The sequence below is a fragment of the Hylobates moloch genome, unplaced genomic scaffold, assembly GCF_009828535.3.
Source record: "Hylobates moloch isolate HMO894 unplaced genomic scaffold, HMol_V3 SCAFFOLD_3, whole genome shotgun sequence".
NCBI classification, from domain to species: Eukaryota; Metazoa; Chordata; class Mammalia; order Primates; family Hylobatidae; genus Hylobates; species Hylobates moloch.
In genome coordinates this window covers 68,661,506-68,677,585 of record NW_026652278.1, presented here as the reverse complement: position 1 = coordinate 68,677,585, position 16,080 = coordinate 68,661,506, and the positions used below count along the sequence as shown (strand labels likewise).

At 42.0% G+C, this 16,080-nt stretch overlaps 2 protein-coding genes across 13 annotated transcripts in view; one reads left to right on the top strand and one right to left on the bottom strand.

Annotated features, from left to right (window-relative positions):
- AP3M1 (adaptor related protein complex 3 subunit mu 1) overlaps window positions 1-10,181 on the top strand; it is a 29,629-nt gene extending 19,448 nt beyond the window's left edge. For 7 of the 8 annotated variants that reach the window (XM_058436400.1, XM_058436397.1, XM_032140527.2 and 4 more), the window contains 5 exons: window positions 1,959-2,044; window positions 2,716-2,849; window positions 5,576-5,783; window positions 7,409-7,553; window positions 8,023-10,181. In XM_058436400.1, the coding sequence (XP_058292383.1) occupies window positions 1,959-2,044; window positions 2,716-2,849; window positions 5,576-5,783; window positions 7,409-7,553; window positions 8,023-8,123 (674 nt within the window). In that variant the 3' untranslated portion in view covers window positions 8,124-10,181. Of the gene's footprint in view, window positions 1-1,958; window positions 2,045-2,715; window positions 2,850-5,575; window positions 5,806-7,408; window positions 7,554-8,022 lie in introns of all 8 variants that reach the window. The other variant, XR_009212820.1, reaches the window with a different exon arrangement.
- A 394-nt stretch (window positions 10,182-10,575) lies between these two features.
- The window catches only part of VCL (vinculin), a 127,480-nt gene continuing 121,975 nt past the window's right edge, over window positions 10,576-16,080 (bottom strand). For 4 of the 5 annotated variants that reach the window (XM_032140524.2, XM_058436395.1, XM_058436394.1 and 1 more), the window contains one exon: window positions 13,064-13,912. In XM_032140524.2, coding sequence (XP_031996415.1) covers window positions 13,766-13,912 — 147 coding nt within the window. In that variant the 3' untranslated portion in view covers window positions 13,064-13,765. Of the gene's footprint in view, window positions 13,913-16,080 lie in introns of all 5 variants that reach the window. The other variant, XM_032140518.2, reaches the window with a different exon arrangement.

Sequence of the window (16,080 nt, the reverse complement as noted above, 5' to 3'; positions counted from 1 at the left end):
CACAACTTGTTAATATGTAATGATGGCTTATTGTGAATTATAATCAATATCTTCTCTTCCATGAGCCCCCTTTTCATTATAACATTCCATCTTATAGAATAACAGATTTTTGCCAAGCACGGTGGCTCAGACCTGTAATCCCAGCACTTTGGGAGGCTTACGCAGGAAGATCACTTGAGCCCAGGAGTTCAAGACTAGCCTAGGCAACATAGCGAGACCCTATATCTATCAAAAAATTTAAAAGATTAGCTAGGCATGGGTTCCTTAATTCCACCTATTCAAGAGGCTGAGGCAGGAGGATTGCTTCAGCCCAGGAGTTCAATGCTATAGTGAACTATGTTCACACCACTGTACTCCAGCCTGGATGGCAGAGGGAGACCCTGTCTCTAAAAAAAAGCGAGATCTTTCTATTATGGATTCTATTTCTTAAAAGTTAACTTAGTCCATTTCGTAATACACTTGCCTCATTTAAAAATTCTGTTGAAGCCGGGCACGGTGGCTCACGTCTGTAATCCCAGCACTTTAGGAGGCTGAGGCAGGTGGATCACGAGGTCAGGAGATCCAGACCATCCTGGCTAACACGGTGAAACCCCATCTTTACTAAAAATACAAAAAATTAGCCAGGCGTGGTGGCAGGTGCCTGTAGTCCCAGCTACTCGAGAGGCTGAGGCAGGAGAATGGCTTGAACCCTGGAGGTGGAGCTTGCAGTGAGCCCAGATAGCGCCACTGCACTCCATCCAGCTTGGGTGACAGAGCAAGACTCCGTCTCAAAAATAAAAAATAAAAAATAAAATTCTATTGAAAATGTTTTTGATTTGTTTGTTTGTTTTGTTTTTGAGACAGAGTCCCACATTGTCGCCCAGGCTGTAGTGCAGTGTTGTGGTCTCAGCTCACTGCAACGTCCGCCTTCTGGGTTCAAGCGATTCTCCTGCTTCAGCCTCCCAAGTAGCTGGGACTACAAGCACACACCACCACGCCTGGCTAATTTTTTGTATGTTTAGTCGAAACGGGGTTTTGCCACGTTGCCCAGGCTGGTCCCAAACTCCTGAGCTCAGATAATCCACCCACTTCGGCCTCCCTAAGTGCTAGGATTACAGGCATGAGCCACTGCATCCTGCCAAATATGTTTTAAACTCATATCCAGTCATCTTACAGGGTTGGCTCCATAAAGGAGACAGTTTAATTTTCCTTAGAATTAGCATATTCTGTCTGGGTATGGTAGCTCACACCTGTAATTCCAACACTTTGGGAGGCTGAGGTAGGCGGATTGCTTGAGCCCAGAAGTTTGAGACCAGCCTGGGCAACATAACAAGACCCTGTCTCTACAAAAAAAATACAAAAATTAGCCGGGCGTGGAGGTGCATGCCTGTAGTACCAGCTGCTTGGGAGGCTGAGGTGGGAGGATTGCTTGAGCCCAGGAGGTTGAGGCTGGCTATCATAGCACCACTACACTCCAGCCTGGGTGACAGAGCAAGACCCTGTCTCAAAAAAAAAAAATTATATTCTACAGTGGCATACCTGTAGTCCCAGTTACTCTGGGGACCATCTGGGACTAGCTAGTCAGACCTTATCTCTTCAAAAAAAGGAAGAATTATCATATTCCAACCAGAGTTAGGTATGGACCTTGTCCCCTGACCTGTTAATAGAGATGTAAAGCTTCAGTAAATCTGACACCCAGAGGGTATCTCCATTATTCTAGATGTAGTGATTGTTGGGCTAGGTGTCATGGCACGTACCTATATTCCCAGCTATTTGGGAGGCTAGGGCAAGAGGATTACTTGAGCCTGGGAGTGAGGCTGCAGTGAGCTATGATTGTGCAACTGCACTCCAACCTTGGCAACAGAGCAAGACTCTGTCTCTAAAAATAATAAATAAATAAAAATAAAAAGATACAGTCATAGCTCTAGTTAAGACTCATTCTCCATTGATGTTATCTTCCTTTTTCTTTCTTTCTTCAGGATCTACAGTCTTTGCAGAAATTCAGGGGGTCATTGATGCTTGCATTAAACTATCTGGAATGCCTGATCTCTCCCTTTCTTTCATGGTAAGTTTTATTCTCCTGTTTTATAGCCCCTTGAATGACTAATACATGTGAAGTACTAAATGAAATGATAAATATTGAGATAAGTTTGCATCTTAGATCGCAAAGGATTGTCTCAGAAATATTCCTAGCAGAGTTTCCTAGGACAGTCGCTTACATGATGAGCGTGGTCTTTGTGGAAAGGCTAAGGGAGGTCTTTGCCTGAGTGTGCTAGAAGGGGCTTAAAATTGGCTGGCTGGCTTCTGCAAATATCCAGTATCATTTTTACTGAATAATTATTTGCTTTGCTGATATGAAAGGACATTGGTCTTTTGTATCATTTTAGAGTCAGCATGATATACTGCTAGGAACAATTAAGAGAACTGACTTCTGGTGTTGTCACCAGTTTGTTCTGACCTTAAGTCCTCTGAACCTCAGTTTTTTAATCTGTTACAGGGAAATAATACTACTTGCCTTTTCTCCTTTATATTTATTGAAATTCAAATAAAATAGTGTACATAAAATATTTACAAACTTTAAAACATTGTGAAACTATAAGGTTGTGTAGATGTGGTCATAAACTCTTCCATGACTGCTTTATCTTCAGGGAACATACTGATTTGTCAAGGTATCTGAGTACAGTTCCCATATTCATTATACTCTATGAACACGACTGTCTTCTGTTTTCCTGGCAGAACCCTAGGCTTCTGGATGATGTCAGCTTCCACCCCTGCATCCGGTTCAAGCGTTGGGAATCTGAAAGAGTTTTGTCATTTATTCCTCCAGATGGAAATTTCCGACTCATATCATACCGTGTCAGCTCACAAAAGTATGTTGATGCATCAGCCAGAATCTGCCATCATACATATCAAGTAGAACTCACCTTTCCCTGTTTCTTTCTGACAATTGAGTACTTGAGGTCATCACTGCTCACTTTAACCATAGCTCACCAGGAGACCCAGTGAGAACTGATGAAAATACGCACCTAAAATAATCAGTATACTTTGAGTATATGAGTGTAGAGTGGTACTAAGTGAGACTAGAGTAAAACCTATAGCCAAGAGCAAGCAAACCATACATAACCTGGGCAAAAGGTTATGGTACTGGTCCTTTGCAAGGTTATGCATGGTCAAATCATGGCACTGGTTCTTTGCTCAGGTTATGCATGGTCCATTTTGCTCTGCTTCTGACAGCTGAGTACTTTGCAAGCAGAGCAAAACGGACGATGCATAACCTGGGCAAAACCATGAACCATTGCCATAATCTTACCATAGGCTGTAGACTTTGTGGCTAACAAGGAGACATACCTACCTGTAGTTTATGAGGACATTCCCCAACTTACCTGCTTCAAGTCAATCTTCTCTGCATTGAGTTTTTAAGGAACTGTTTAGCATTGAGGGGCTGGGTGCAGTGGTTCACTCCTGTAATCCTAACACTTTGGGAGGCCAATGTGGGCAGATCACTTGGGGTCGAGAGTTCTAGACCAGTCTGGTCACATGGTGAAACCCTGTCTCTGCTAAAAAACACAAAATTAGCCAGGCGTGGTAGCGTGTGCCTATAATCTCAACTACTTGGGAGGCTGAGGCATGAGAATCACTTGAACCTGGAAGGCAGAGGTTGCAGTGACAGATCACACCACTGTACTTACTACAGCCTGGCCAACAGGGTGAAACTCTATCTCAAAAAAAAAAAAAAATTAGCATTGGGGATCGTAGTTATAGCTAGTTTGTTTTGAAAATACCAGAAGTTATTTGAGTAACATCATGACAGGACTCAAAACAGAGAAATTATTTCTTGGCTCTTTTCTTTTTTTTTTGAGCCGGAGTTTGGCTCTTGTTGCTCAGGCTGGAGTGCAATGGTGAAATCTCGGCTCACTGCAACCTCCACCTCCAGGGTTCAAGTGATTCTCCTGCCTCAGCCTCCCAAGTAGCTGGGATTACACGCATGAATCACCACGCCCAGCTAATTTTGTGTTTTTAGTAGAGGCGGGGTTTCTCCATGTTGGTCAGGCTGGTCTTGAACTCCAGACCTCAGGTGATCTGCCCACCTCAGCCTCCCAAAGTGCTGGGATTACAGGCGTGAGCCACCGTGCCTGGCCTGTTTCTTGGCTCTTATCACATAGGAACTGTTTTCATTTATATAAAACATATTTTACATTATTTTTCAGTGGATCGTAATTCATTTTAAACTAGGGCCGTTTGCCCCAATTGTTTTGTTTGTTTGTTTTTTGTTATTTTGGTTTTGTTTGTTTGTTTTGAGACGGAGTTTCACTATTGTCACCCAGGCTGGAGTGCAATGGCGTGATCTTGGCTCACTGCAACCTCTACCTCCTAGGTTCAAGCGATTCTCCTGCCTTAGCCTCCCAAGTAGCTGGGATTACAGGCACCTGCCACCGCGCCCAGCTAATTTTTGTTTTTTTGTTATTTTTTTTTAGTAGAAAGGGGGTTTCACCATGTTGGCCAGGCTGGTCTCAAACTCCTGATCTCCAGTGATCTGCCTGCCTTGGCCTCCCAAAGTGCTGGGATTACAGGTGTGAGCCACTGCACCCAGCCGCCCCAATTGTTTATACTGTTATTAAACTTCAGATTTCTGTCTTGATTTGTATACAATTCCCAGCACAGTGGTACGAGAACATTAAGCTGTACTCAGCTTGCCCTTGTGTAGATGCTGAATCTGCAGTTCTAGAGGTACTGCCATCTTGGTATCCTTGGAGGATTGGTTGCAAAAATCAGCAGATGCTCAAGTCCCTTATATAAAATGGTGTAGTATTTGCATATAACCTATGCATATCCTCCTGTATACTTTAAATCATCTCCAAGTTACTTGTGATAGTACACTGTAAACACTGTGTAAATGAGTGTTATACCATGTTGACTTTTTATTTTTATTATTTTTTGTAGTTACATTGTTATTTTTTACTTTTTTTTTTTTTTTTTTTTTGAGATGGCATCTCGCTCTGTTGCCCAGGCTGGAGTGCAGTGGCGCAATCTCAGCTCACTGCAATCTCCGCTTCCCAGGTTCAAGCAATTCTCCTGCCTCAGGCTTCCAAGTAGCTGGGACTACAGGCATGAGCCACCACACCCAGCTAATTTTCGTATTTTTAGTAGAGACGAGGTTTCACTATGTTGGCCAGGCTGGTCTTGAACTCCTCGCCTCGGCCTTCCAAAGTACTGAGATTACAGATGTGAGCCACCGTGCCCAGCCCTAGCTAATTTTTGTAGAGACGAGGTTTCACCATGTTGGCCAGGCTGGTCTCAAACTCCTGACCTCAGGTGATCCCCTCCCACCCCCGGTCTTGGCCTCCCAAAGTGCCAGGATTACAGGCATGAGCCACCACGCCTGGCCAATTTTTTGAAATAATATTTTCAATCCTCAGCTGATCAAATTCAAGGATGTAGAACTGTGGCTACAGAGAGCCAACTCTGTAGTACCTTATTGTGGAGTTAAAGGCAGGGTAGGATACTCTGGACAGAGGTTTTCAGGATTCCTCTGGAGCTGTCCCCACACCATTAATTGTGTTTGTGCTTTTGTATCTTTCTCTGTTTCTCTTTTTAGTCTAGTGGCAATACCAGTGTATGTGAAACATAGTATCAGCTTTAAGGAGAACAGTTCTTGTGGCAGATTTGATATAACAATTGGACCAAAGCAGAATATGGGGAAAACTATTGAAGGAATTACAGTGACAGTTCACATGCCAAAAGTTGTGCTGAACATGAACCTGACACCCACACAAGGCAGCTATACATTTGATCCAGTCACCAAGGTACAGCCACTTCAAATCAAGAGTGAGCAAGTGTTTCTGCAATCTATTTTGTGATTTCTGGGGAGGGATGGAGGGAAAGGTTTGGCACCTTGTTTAAAACTAAAGTTTGTATCAAAACCTAGAGAGCACACTGTGCTGTGCTTCTGCCACTGGCTGCAGAAGGAATCCTGCAGCTGCTACTGAGTAGATGAACAGAAAATTGTGTCATTCTGTCCTTTTTCAGAGTATGCCTTCACTCATCCATTATTAATCCAGAGCCTGACTCTGCTATCTAATAAGAAAGAAGTAAAAGCTTTTTAAAAAGAGAAAACATTATGTAGATTGAAGAAGATACTATGATGGTCTGTGAATTACTAAGTTTTCTACATAAATTGATCATTAAGACCTTTTTCTTCCTTTATAATTTAAAAGCATTATTTCATACTCTTTCACAGGGCTAGGAAAGTTGCTTCCTCACCCTACTTAAATTTTCGTGTAACAGGGTTTTCAGAGAAACTGTAGCAGATGATTTTCTCTCAGCTTCCTGATTAGCTGGTAAATATGATTGTTTTCAATAGCAGAGTCATTGAGCTACCTGATAAATGAAAAGTCATGTTTTTTGAATAACATCATAGAATGTTAAAGATTATTTAATACAGTTGTAAGGATTCAAAGAACCTCCTTCTGGAGACCACACAGGGCTGAGAAAGGGAGCTTCAGATTCCTGGTCCTTTCCCACAGCTTCAACTGTGACAGCTTTGCTTTCTTTCTCATCTGCTGTTGAGCCTTCACACCGAAGATTTCATTTGAACAATGGGTTTCACAGCTAAAAGTTTTAAAAACACCATCTTAAGTCAATCTGATTATTTTACAGAAAAATAAACAGAGGCTGGGTGCAGTGGCTTAACGCCTGTAATCCCAGCACTTTGGGAGGCCGAGGTGGGCAGATCACCTGAGGTCGGGAGTTCGAGACCAGCCTGACCAACATGGAGAAACCCCATCTCTACTAAAACTACAAAATTAGCTGGGCATGGTGGCACATGCCTGTATCCCAGCTGCTTGGGAGGCTGAGGCAGGAGCATCGCTTGAACCTGGGAGGCAGAGGTTGTGGTGAGCCAACATTGCGCCATTGCACTCCATCCTAGGCAACAAGAGCGAAACTCTGTCTCAAAAAAAAAAAAGAAAAGAAAGAAAGAAACAGGCCCAGAGAAAAAATGGTTATGATGGAGAACATTTGAAATCAGAAGGCCTTAGGTTCAAATCCCAGCCTTACCTCTGACTAGCTATGTGACCTTGAGCAAGTCATTTGATCTCTGAGCCTTAATTTCCTCTGAGCTTTAATTTCCTGCTTTGTAAATAGAAGACAAAAGCTACTTCACAGCCCTCAATGAGATAACATATGAATAGTGCTAAGCACGGTGCTAATACAAAAGAAAATGCTCAACAAATGTATATTCTCTGCCCTCACTCCCCATTGCAGAGTTACAGAACTAATCAGAGGTAAACTCACTGTAGATGCCAGATCTCTTGTTTTCAAGAGACTGCACTTCAGTTTGTACAGAAGTTTATGATATCTTTGAACTTTGTTTTTGAGGGTTTGTCTTTATTAAATGGTTCTATTTGTTTTTCCTTTTTGTCTTTTTAAGGTACTAACATGGGATGTGGGAAAAATTACTCCACAAAAGCTCCCAAGTCTTAAAGGACTGGTAAATTTACAGTCTGGAGCCCCAAAACCAGAAGAGAATCCGAGCCTCAACATACAGTTTAAGATCCAGCAGCTTGCTATTTCAGGTAAGGATAAGGTTGACTTGTAGTTAAGGGTAATTGAGTTTTGCAAGCTCATTTATTAGGCACTTAGAAGAGTAACAAAAGTTTCCTTCTCTAGAAAGAGCAGTAGCCCATTTGCCTTTTACACTGTGCTTGGTAGGGCAGTCTCCCAGGCACCGACCAAATGATTTTGGAGAGCACCTTATTTCAAACAGCTTCCCCTCAACTCTGCCCTCATTTAAGCACCAAAAAGGGAATTATTCATATTTACAGTAAGTAGAATTATACTTCACAGACATTCCCTGCCTGTGTGGGAATCTTAACCAAAACCATACCATCAAAGTGCAATAATTTGTAAATGATAGAAGAGACATTTCTTCCAAATGATGGAAGGGACACTGGTTAATGTCAGATTTACCATATAGTGCTCATTGCTAACATTATATTGGTTGGGATGATGATAATTTATTCTTTTTCATTCTTTTTGATACAGGCTTAAAAGTAAACCGTTTGGACATGTATGGGGAGAAATATAAGCCATTTAAAGGAGTCAAATACGTCACGAAAGCTGGAAAGTTCCAAGTGAGGACATGAGAAGAGGCCAAAATTCCTCAAGACCAGTTTGTTTTACAAGTGTCATTACGATGTATTACTATTAGGTACCAAGTGGGTGGGAATACATATTCTAGTTAAAGCTTTGTGTCTAGCTACACACCGCTAACAAAGTTGCTTAGTTATCAATGTAGGATTCTTAAGGAGCTTTAAGCTAAGGAAACCTTTTAGTGACTTAGCTTATTTTGTATCTTTTCACTTAGGAAGATTTTGGAGGTGATTTTTTTTCATAGGAGGATACCATCTGACGGCTGCACATTTTAACAGTAAAGGCAGAAAGCTACAGTGATAACCTCTTTCTTAAAAGAGTTAACTGGTCTCATCCAGCAGAAGCTATCTTAAATCTGTGATGTGTCAGGTGCAGCCAAATATCACACCTTCTGATCTTAGCCATCCCAAACCAGTATCTGTCCCAAGAGAGGAAATTCCCCCCACCCCGAGAAGTTTACAGAAAACTGCCTCTTCAAGTGTTTGCCTTATTCAGCTTTTCACTTGTGCCATTAAGCAAGCACTGTAGCAAAAGCCACTTCCACATGGCCCTGGCAGGGAGCACTGCTGCTCCATGCTCCATTCTCACTGTATTTGGTATTGTATTTTTTATAAATAAGATTTTTATGTAAAGCTTAGAATTTGATTTACAGGGACCTTGCTGCAGTAAATACCATCTCAATTTTGTGCCACTGGTTCAGCTGTTAGCACAGTAAAGAAATCATTTGTATCAAAGGGGCAAATGCTTTATTAAGGTAGTAAAAGGGAACATTACTTCTGCTTTTAGGAAGTTACTGCAAGCACAAGCATTTGTGCTTTTAAGCAAATTAAAGTAGTAAAAGAAAAACTTAAGTGAAACCTTTGCCATCTTCATGTTTTATAATATAAAGCTTACCCAACACCAGTTAAGCCATGGTTAACCTAAATGCCTCATGCCCCAGTTCAGCAAAAGGAGGAAAATGTGCCTGCCTCACAGTCATCAGTCTTTTTAAATCTTTTTTGTTATTGTTCTTAAGGGGTTGAATTTGCCTGCATTCTTTGTCTTTAGGGGAAATTCCCTTTTCATATTGTGTGCTTCCCAAAGCTATAGTCATAGATTTCTTCCAGAAACTATTGTCATAATTGTCACTGGAGTGCTTAAATATACCTACTATACTGACAAAATGCATGGAAGTGAGTTATAATGAGGCAGAAACAAAATCCTCGGTAACATTGATGATACTCTACCGATTACCATGGTTTTGGAAAGTCAGTCAACAGTTGTATTATTGCACTCAACTTCATTGTGTCATTTTATTTAACTTCTTCATCTTGGTGGTCCTTGCCCAGTTATTTTGCCTCATTAGACATCAAGAAATGGAGAAAGACTGAAAGTTAAGATATTAAGTGCTTGTTCTTCATGTTTCCTTCTTGTTATTTATGCTATTTTCTTCTCTTTGTGGCTCCATTCTTCTTTCAGTCTTCTCAACTTATAACCGTCTTTCCCTTATGCTAAGGATAGCCCTTACACTCATCCCATCCATGCTGTCAAGGGCTGCTGGTTGGTGCCGGTACAAGAAGCCCACTGAGCAGTTTTCTTACCTTTTCCTGCCCTGCCTTTCATGGAATAAGAAAGGCAACGTTTTGCAGCTTCCAAATTTCTGAAGAAACTAATCTCAGATTGGCAGTTAAAGTCAAAATGTTGCCAAATGCTTATTCCTTTTGCCTAAGTTTGGCTGCCCGGTTCAATTGCTTTTTATTTTTAATGTCTTGACTCTTCAGAGTTCATACCTCAAAAGAACAATCAGAACATTTGCTTTGCTTTCTGCTGAATCCCTAATCTCAACAATTTATACCTGGACTGTCCAGTTCTCCTCCTGTACTATCTTCTCTTCTATCCAAGTAGAATGTATGCCAGGAGCTCCTTCCCTCTAGCAATTTCCACTAAAATGTCCAAGTAGAATGTTTCCTTTTACAATCAAATTACTGTATTTATTAATTTGCTAGAATCCAGTAAATCATTTTGGTAGCTCTGGCTGTGCTATCAATAAAAAGATGAAAGCAACAAGTTGATTTTTTTTAGGTCTACTATTGATTGAACATTCTCCAATGGGCAAGGCTCATTGTCAAAGCAGGGTGAACATGATCAGATTTTCTTCTGCATCATCACACAAGCTGTGAGTATTGCTACAAAGCACTTCTCAGTACTCCTTCCCTAACCTCAGTACGTTAGTAGCCATTCATACTTGGCTTAAGCATCACCATTCTGGCCACAGTCTGAGAGATTAGTGATCAAAGCTCCCTTCCCTATCACTACCACCACCTACTGATAACAAAGATTCCTGAATACTTAGTAGTAGTAAAATATTTTTCAAGCACAGAGTTACAGCTAATCCTAGATCACTTGTTCTAAATTCATAAGGGAGTATATCAAGAGCAAATGAAGTAAATGATTCTTTCCTGCGTGTGGGAGTCACCATCATTTTATTCAAAGGGAGTTCCTGTGATAGGTTCATTCCTTAAGTGGTGCTACAGAAGGACCCTAGGAAAATGCTGATCCTGTCCTGAGAGGCAACTGATTTGAGAAAATGATTATACTACAGCAGGAAGGCAGCACCAGTGAACATATGGTAAATGGCAAAAACAAGACAGTTTTAGAAACTGCTAATTCAGTAGTAGCCTTGGACTTTCCTTTAACTCAAACAGGCTGGAATATGTCTTTATAGTCGGCAACTTTCCAAGATAAAGCAGTGATAATGGCAGTTGGCAACACTAAATATCAATATCATCACCCTTTAATGACATATTACCCCTTTCAGATCTAGAAAATCAGGCAAAAAGTGATGTCCCAACTCTGCTCTAAAAACCTACTCCTACTATTTTAGTCAGTGTTTCTTTAAGGAAGATGAGGACTGTGTCCCCAAAAGCTAACTCTGCCTTATAGCCCTGGTGGATCCCTGAAAACCCTATTTATTCCATACTGGGCTTTGGAATATGAAAAATGGACCTGTGTGGCCGGGTGTGGTGGATCACACCTGTAATCCCAGCACTTTGGGAGGTCAAGGTGGGCGGATCATTTGAGGTCAGGAGTTCAAGACCAGCCTGGCCAACATGGTGAAACCCCATCTCTACTAAAAATACAAAAATTAGCCAGGTGTGGTGGCGCGCGCGTGTATTCCCAGCTACATGGGAGGCTGAGGCAGGAGAATTGCTTGAACCCAGGAGGCGGAGGTTGCAGTGAGCTGAGATTGCACCACTGCACTGCAGCCTGGGCAACAGAGCAAGTCTCTGTCTTGCAGCGGGGGGAAGGACCTGTGGTACTCCTACAAACTTAACTTTAACTTTTCAGGGAACAGTGGTGGTCTCCACAGATAGCTAGAATCTTCTAAGATGAAAACAAACTGTTTCATCCAGCTGCTTTCTGCCTACTGTTAACCTTTGCCACTTCCATTCCTTCAAGTGTGTAATCCCCAAGGTTGTCTTGTATTACACACATCCTTGTTAAGTAAATATACCACCGTTGATTTCTTCTTTCAGTGCAAATTTGGATTAAATAAAAATCTTTAGTTTCCAGATCTTGAGGATTAGTTTCATTGGCTATTCATCAAAACAAAGGAGAAATCTGACCTAAAAGTTCTTGCTAAAGTAACATACCCATCATTTAAAGCATTTTTTTATACAAATGCATTTTATTGTTTTAAACAGAACAAAAGAAGAGGCAGAAAATATTTGCATATAACAAATCCTAGCTTATAAATGTAGTTTTTTAGCAGTGATGTCTCTAATCATCATTCAGGGATTTTTTTTTTTTTTTTTTTTAATTTGCTTCACTGTGTCTTGAGCACTGATATTGGAGAAAAGCACATCCGGCATAAAGTGTAAACCAGTGTCTCAAACCACTGGAAGAACCGGTGCAAACATGATTTTTCTTATTTCCTCTAAGTAATCTTTAGTAAAAGAACAAGTGATCTTTGGCATAGATTCATACTTTAAAGGCATTAATATTGCATTTATATCAGGCAAGCAACTATACAAATATGCTGAGGGCCTTGAAAATAATCATCCTCATTTTAAAGGAAATAGTGAAAGCCTGAGTGTACAGGACCAACTGAAGTTTTACACATTCGATGTTGGGAACTAACACACAGCGATGGGTGGGAAGGAAGGATGTTCAGGCAAGGGTTCTTACTCCTTTACTCATCTGGTTCTGGCTTTGGGAAAAAATAAGGTTTCATGTGCTGGGAAATACTTAGCAGTAATAAGTACCAAAAAGGAAACACTGCCTTCTCATTTTGCCTAGTAGGAACTTATTGTGGTGATAAGAAATATGAAACCCATTACTCTCTTGAACCCCATACATGGGAATAGATGCAGAGAGCTTGGTTGTAGTTGGTTGCAGGGAGGTAGGAATTACAGGAGTAGTATTTCCCATTGATTCATCTTCAGCAGCACTAGAATTCTAGTCTGCAAATACCACTCTCCCTTAGGCAGGAAGTGTTTCAGACAGGGCTGCCTTGCCATTAAACACTCTTAGGGGACAAGCACTCATTCTTAGGACTGAATTTTAAAAGGATAAAACAGATCTTTTGGAGTTACAGATGAACAAACACCTACACAGCTTTAAAATCTTGTTTAGAAAGGGTGTGGAGGAAGGCTACAAAAACCAGGATGGGAGACATGTTTTGGTTAAAATTAAAATGCAGCATTTCAGCTCAAAATGAACAATTAAGAGCTAAGAATGAATGATAAGGCCTCAGCACAGACCTCTGCAGGCAGTGACTAAGCATGGAGTGCCGGGAGTGGTCCTGCTGGGAAGACGACAGGGCCACACCCTGGCTACCCTGCCCTTCCAGTGGCAGAGAGCACCAGGACACAGTGTGTTCATGGGATGGCTACCTTGGCGGGCTGAGGCAGGATATGGGACGGGAAGTTTCCCTAACACAGACATTGCTCAGGGGCATGGTAAAAGCAGAATCATATGATTCTGTGATTTCTTCCTGACAGTGAAATACAGTTTTATATTGTGGGAAACTAGAAGGATTAAACTGAGGAAGGGCAGGAAATGAATCCAGGCCCGATATGCTGGGGCTCCACAGAGGCCACCTTCCCCTGTAGCAGCGAAGCTCACTTCTGAAAAGGACCCAGGTAGCACAGCCCAGGGAAGGAAGGCATGGTTGGCAGCAACATGGAAAGCTCAAAACAATTTTTGGAGGCACAGCAATTTTCTTCTTAGTAACTGACTTGCCTGGGCCCTGGGTCTTGGGAGTCTGGAAGAGTGAATGGGAGCCAAGGAAAGAGAAACAGAGGGAAGTGTCCCCTAGGGAACAAGGGCAGAGCACGGTGTCTGGCTAGTGTTCACTTGGATTCTGAGCTTATGTGAAGTCCATGGGCTAGAAACCCAGTCTGCCTATTGGGATAGAGGGTGCACAAGTGTAACTGTGTTTGAGAATACAGGCTTTATACAGAAACACATTTCAAAGTGTCCATGAAAAAAGAGTATAAATGTTTTCTAATTTGAAGAGGCCCCCATTCCTTTCTGATGTGTCAGGCCAGGATGTGATTTTCAGCTCCCAGCAACTCTGGGCAGCTCCTGGGACTCAGATCATTTTCCTTCTTTTTAGTAGAGGTTTCTGTGCCAGCCAGGCTCAGCCAGGTGCCTACTGGTACCAGGGAGTCTTTCTAACCCAGCGCAGTGTAAATCCAGCATCTGTTCGAATTTTGATTGAAGCAGCTTCTGCTTCCCGCACAGTCTCCTTCACAGACTGCATGAGGTTCTGGGCATTGTGGACCAGCATCTCTGTGGCCTGCAAGGAAAGAGGTACCTTCCGTTACCCAGAGTCCCTGATGCAGACCTGTCTCTAAAATAGGTTTCAGCCAGGAGTGGGATGCAGCTAACCCCACTGGTACCTGGCATCCCCCATATTTGCTTGCATCACTAGGGGTTTTCCCAGATCACCAAAAAGAACCCAAAACTGGCCATCGCTGATTGTGTACTGTGGCTTCAGATAGCCTACAGCATGTCCTCTTTCTTGGTCTTCAAACATGCTTCTCCCTCAGGACTTGCTGTTTCCTGTACCTGGACTGCTCTTTCCCCAGGGATCCCCCTCACCTTCAGATTTGCTCACTTGTCACCTTGGTGAGGATTTCCCTGCTCATTCTTTTTTTGAGATGGGGTCTTTCTCTTTCATCCAGGCTGGAGTGCAGTGGTGTGATCTCAGCCACTGCAGCCTCTGCTTCCTGGGCTCAAGGATCCTCCTGCCTCAGCCTTTGAGCAGATGGGACAATAGGTACATGCTGCCACATCTGGGTAATTTTTTTATTTTTTGTACAGATGGGGTTCCGCCATGTTGCCCAGGTTGGACTCATACTCCTGGGCTCAAGTGATCTGCCCACCTCAGCCTCCCAAAGTGCTAAGACTACAGGTGTGAGCCACCGCGCTTGGCCTTATTTTTTCCATTGAACTTATCATCACGAACTGATACACTACGTATTTTACCTAGGTTGTTTGGGAGTTTTGAGGTTTTTTTCTGTCTTCACACTAAAATTTAAGTTATACAGAGTAGATTTCTGTCAATTTTGTGCACTGTCATACCCCCAGTATTTAGGATGGTGCCTGGCACACAGGAGGTATTTCATAAATATTTAATTAATGAATTTTAAAAACAACCAAATGAACAAACCAAGCAACTAACCACTTTAAACCCATGAAAATCTAAATATATTAATCTTTGAAACACACAGACTTATAGGACTGAAATCACATTGGTACTCTACCATAGAAAGTCAAGGATCTTGGCAATTCATCAGCCCAGTAATTCTTAGCTATTTTTGAGTCATACATCATTGGAGGATTTAATGAAGGTGGTGAATTCTCCCCCAGAAAAAATGCACACCTGCATAAAATTTGTACTCAGTTTCACAGGCTCTGATAAGTGTAACTGTGGGCTGGAATTCCTCATCAGTTGTTCTTTTCGCTTGGTCAGCAAAGGGACTCAGGCCCAGAGACATTCATAGAGTAAGGATTAGGACTCAAGATTTCTGACTTATAGTCCTATGGGTTTTGTTTTTGTTTTTTTGGTTTTTTTGGTTTTTTGTTTTTTTTTTTGTTTTTTTTTTTTTTTTTGAGACGGAGTTTCGCTCTTGTTGCCCAGGCTGGAGTGCAATGGCGTGATCTCAGCTCACTGCAACTTCCGCCTCCCAGGTTCAAGCGATTCTCCTGCCTCAGCCTCCCAAACAGTCCTGTGTTTTTTCCATTCTACCATACTATCAATTTCTACCCTTTTTAAAATTGGAATATTTAATGGAACATAATAGATATTCTCAAGGCATATTTTTAGTGGTTAATTGATTAAGTCTGTGATTAGGCCTGAATCTCAGTCTTATCCTTCCTTCCCCATTTTTTTCCATCTTTCTTTGGACAGAAGAGATCACATGACATAGAAACAGCGAAGGGTGCAAACCCTGCATAGAATATATGGAAGTTAGGTGTGAAGATACAGTTCCCATGGTTTGGGAGAAGAGAGGATTAGGGTGAGAGTTGTTGGATTAGAATATGTTAGCAGAAGCAACAATAATGGCACCTAGAAGAATGGCCGCCTTATTTCCTCTAAAGCGCCCCAGTGCCCTATCTCCTGGCCTAGAGATCAGAAACAGTTGTTCTTTCAAACTATTTTTGAGTTCCCCAAGGGGGGTGGGGGGAATTGTGTCTCTTAATTTTTTAAACTCCCTTAACACCTAATACAGTGCTTCACCTTAGCCCATGTGTGATGAGCCCTGTGTGGCTAGTCCAACAAAACTATGTACCCTATGTGTGAGGAGCCCTGTGTGGGCAGTCCATCTGGGAATCTTGCTCAGAGCAGGGCCTCCCGGAGGGGAAATAAGGAGAGTAAGGGGTACTCAAATGAGGGTTTCCTGAAAGACTTGGGCCAAGATTCCGGGAAGGAGGACAAACTTGGGTGATTGCCAAGGTGTA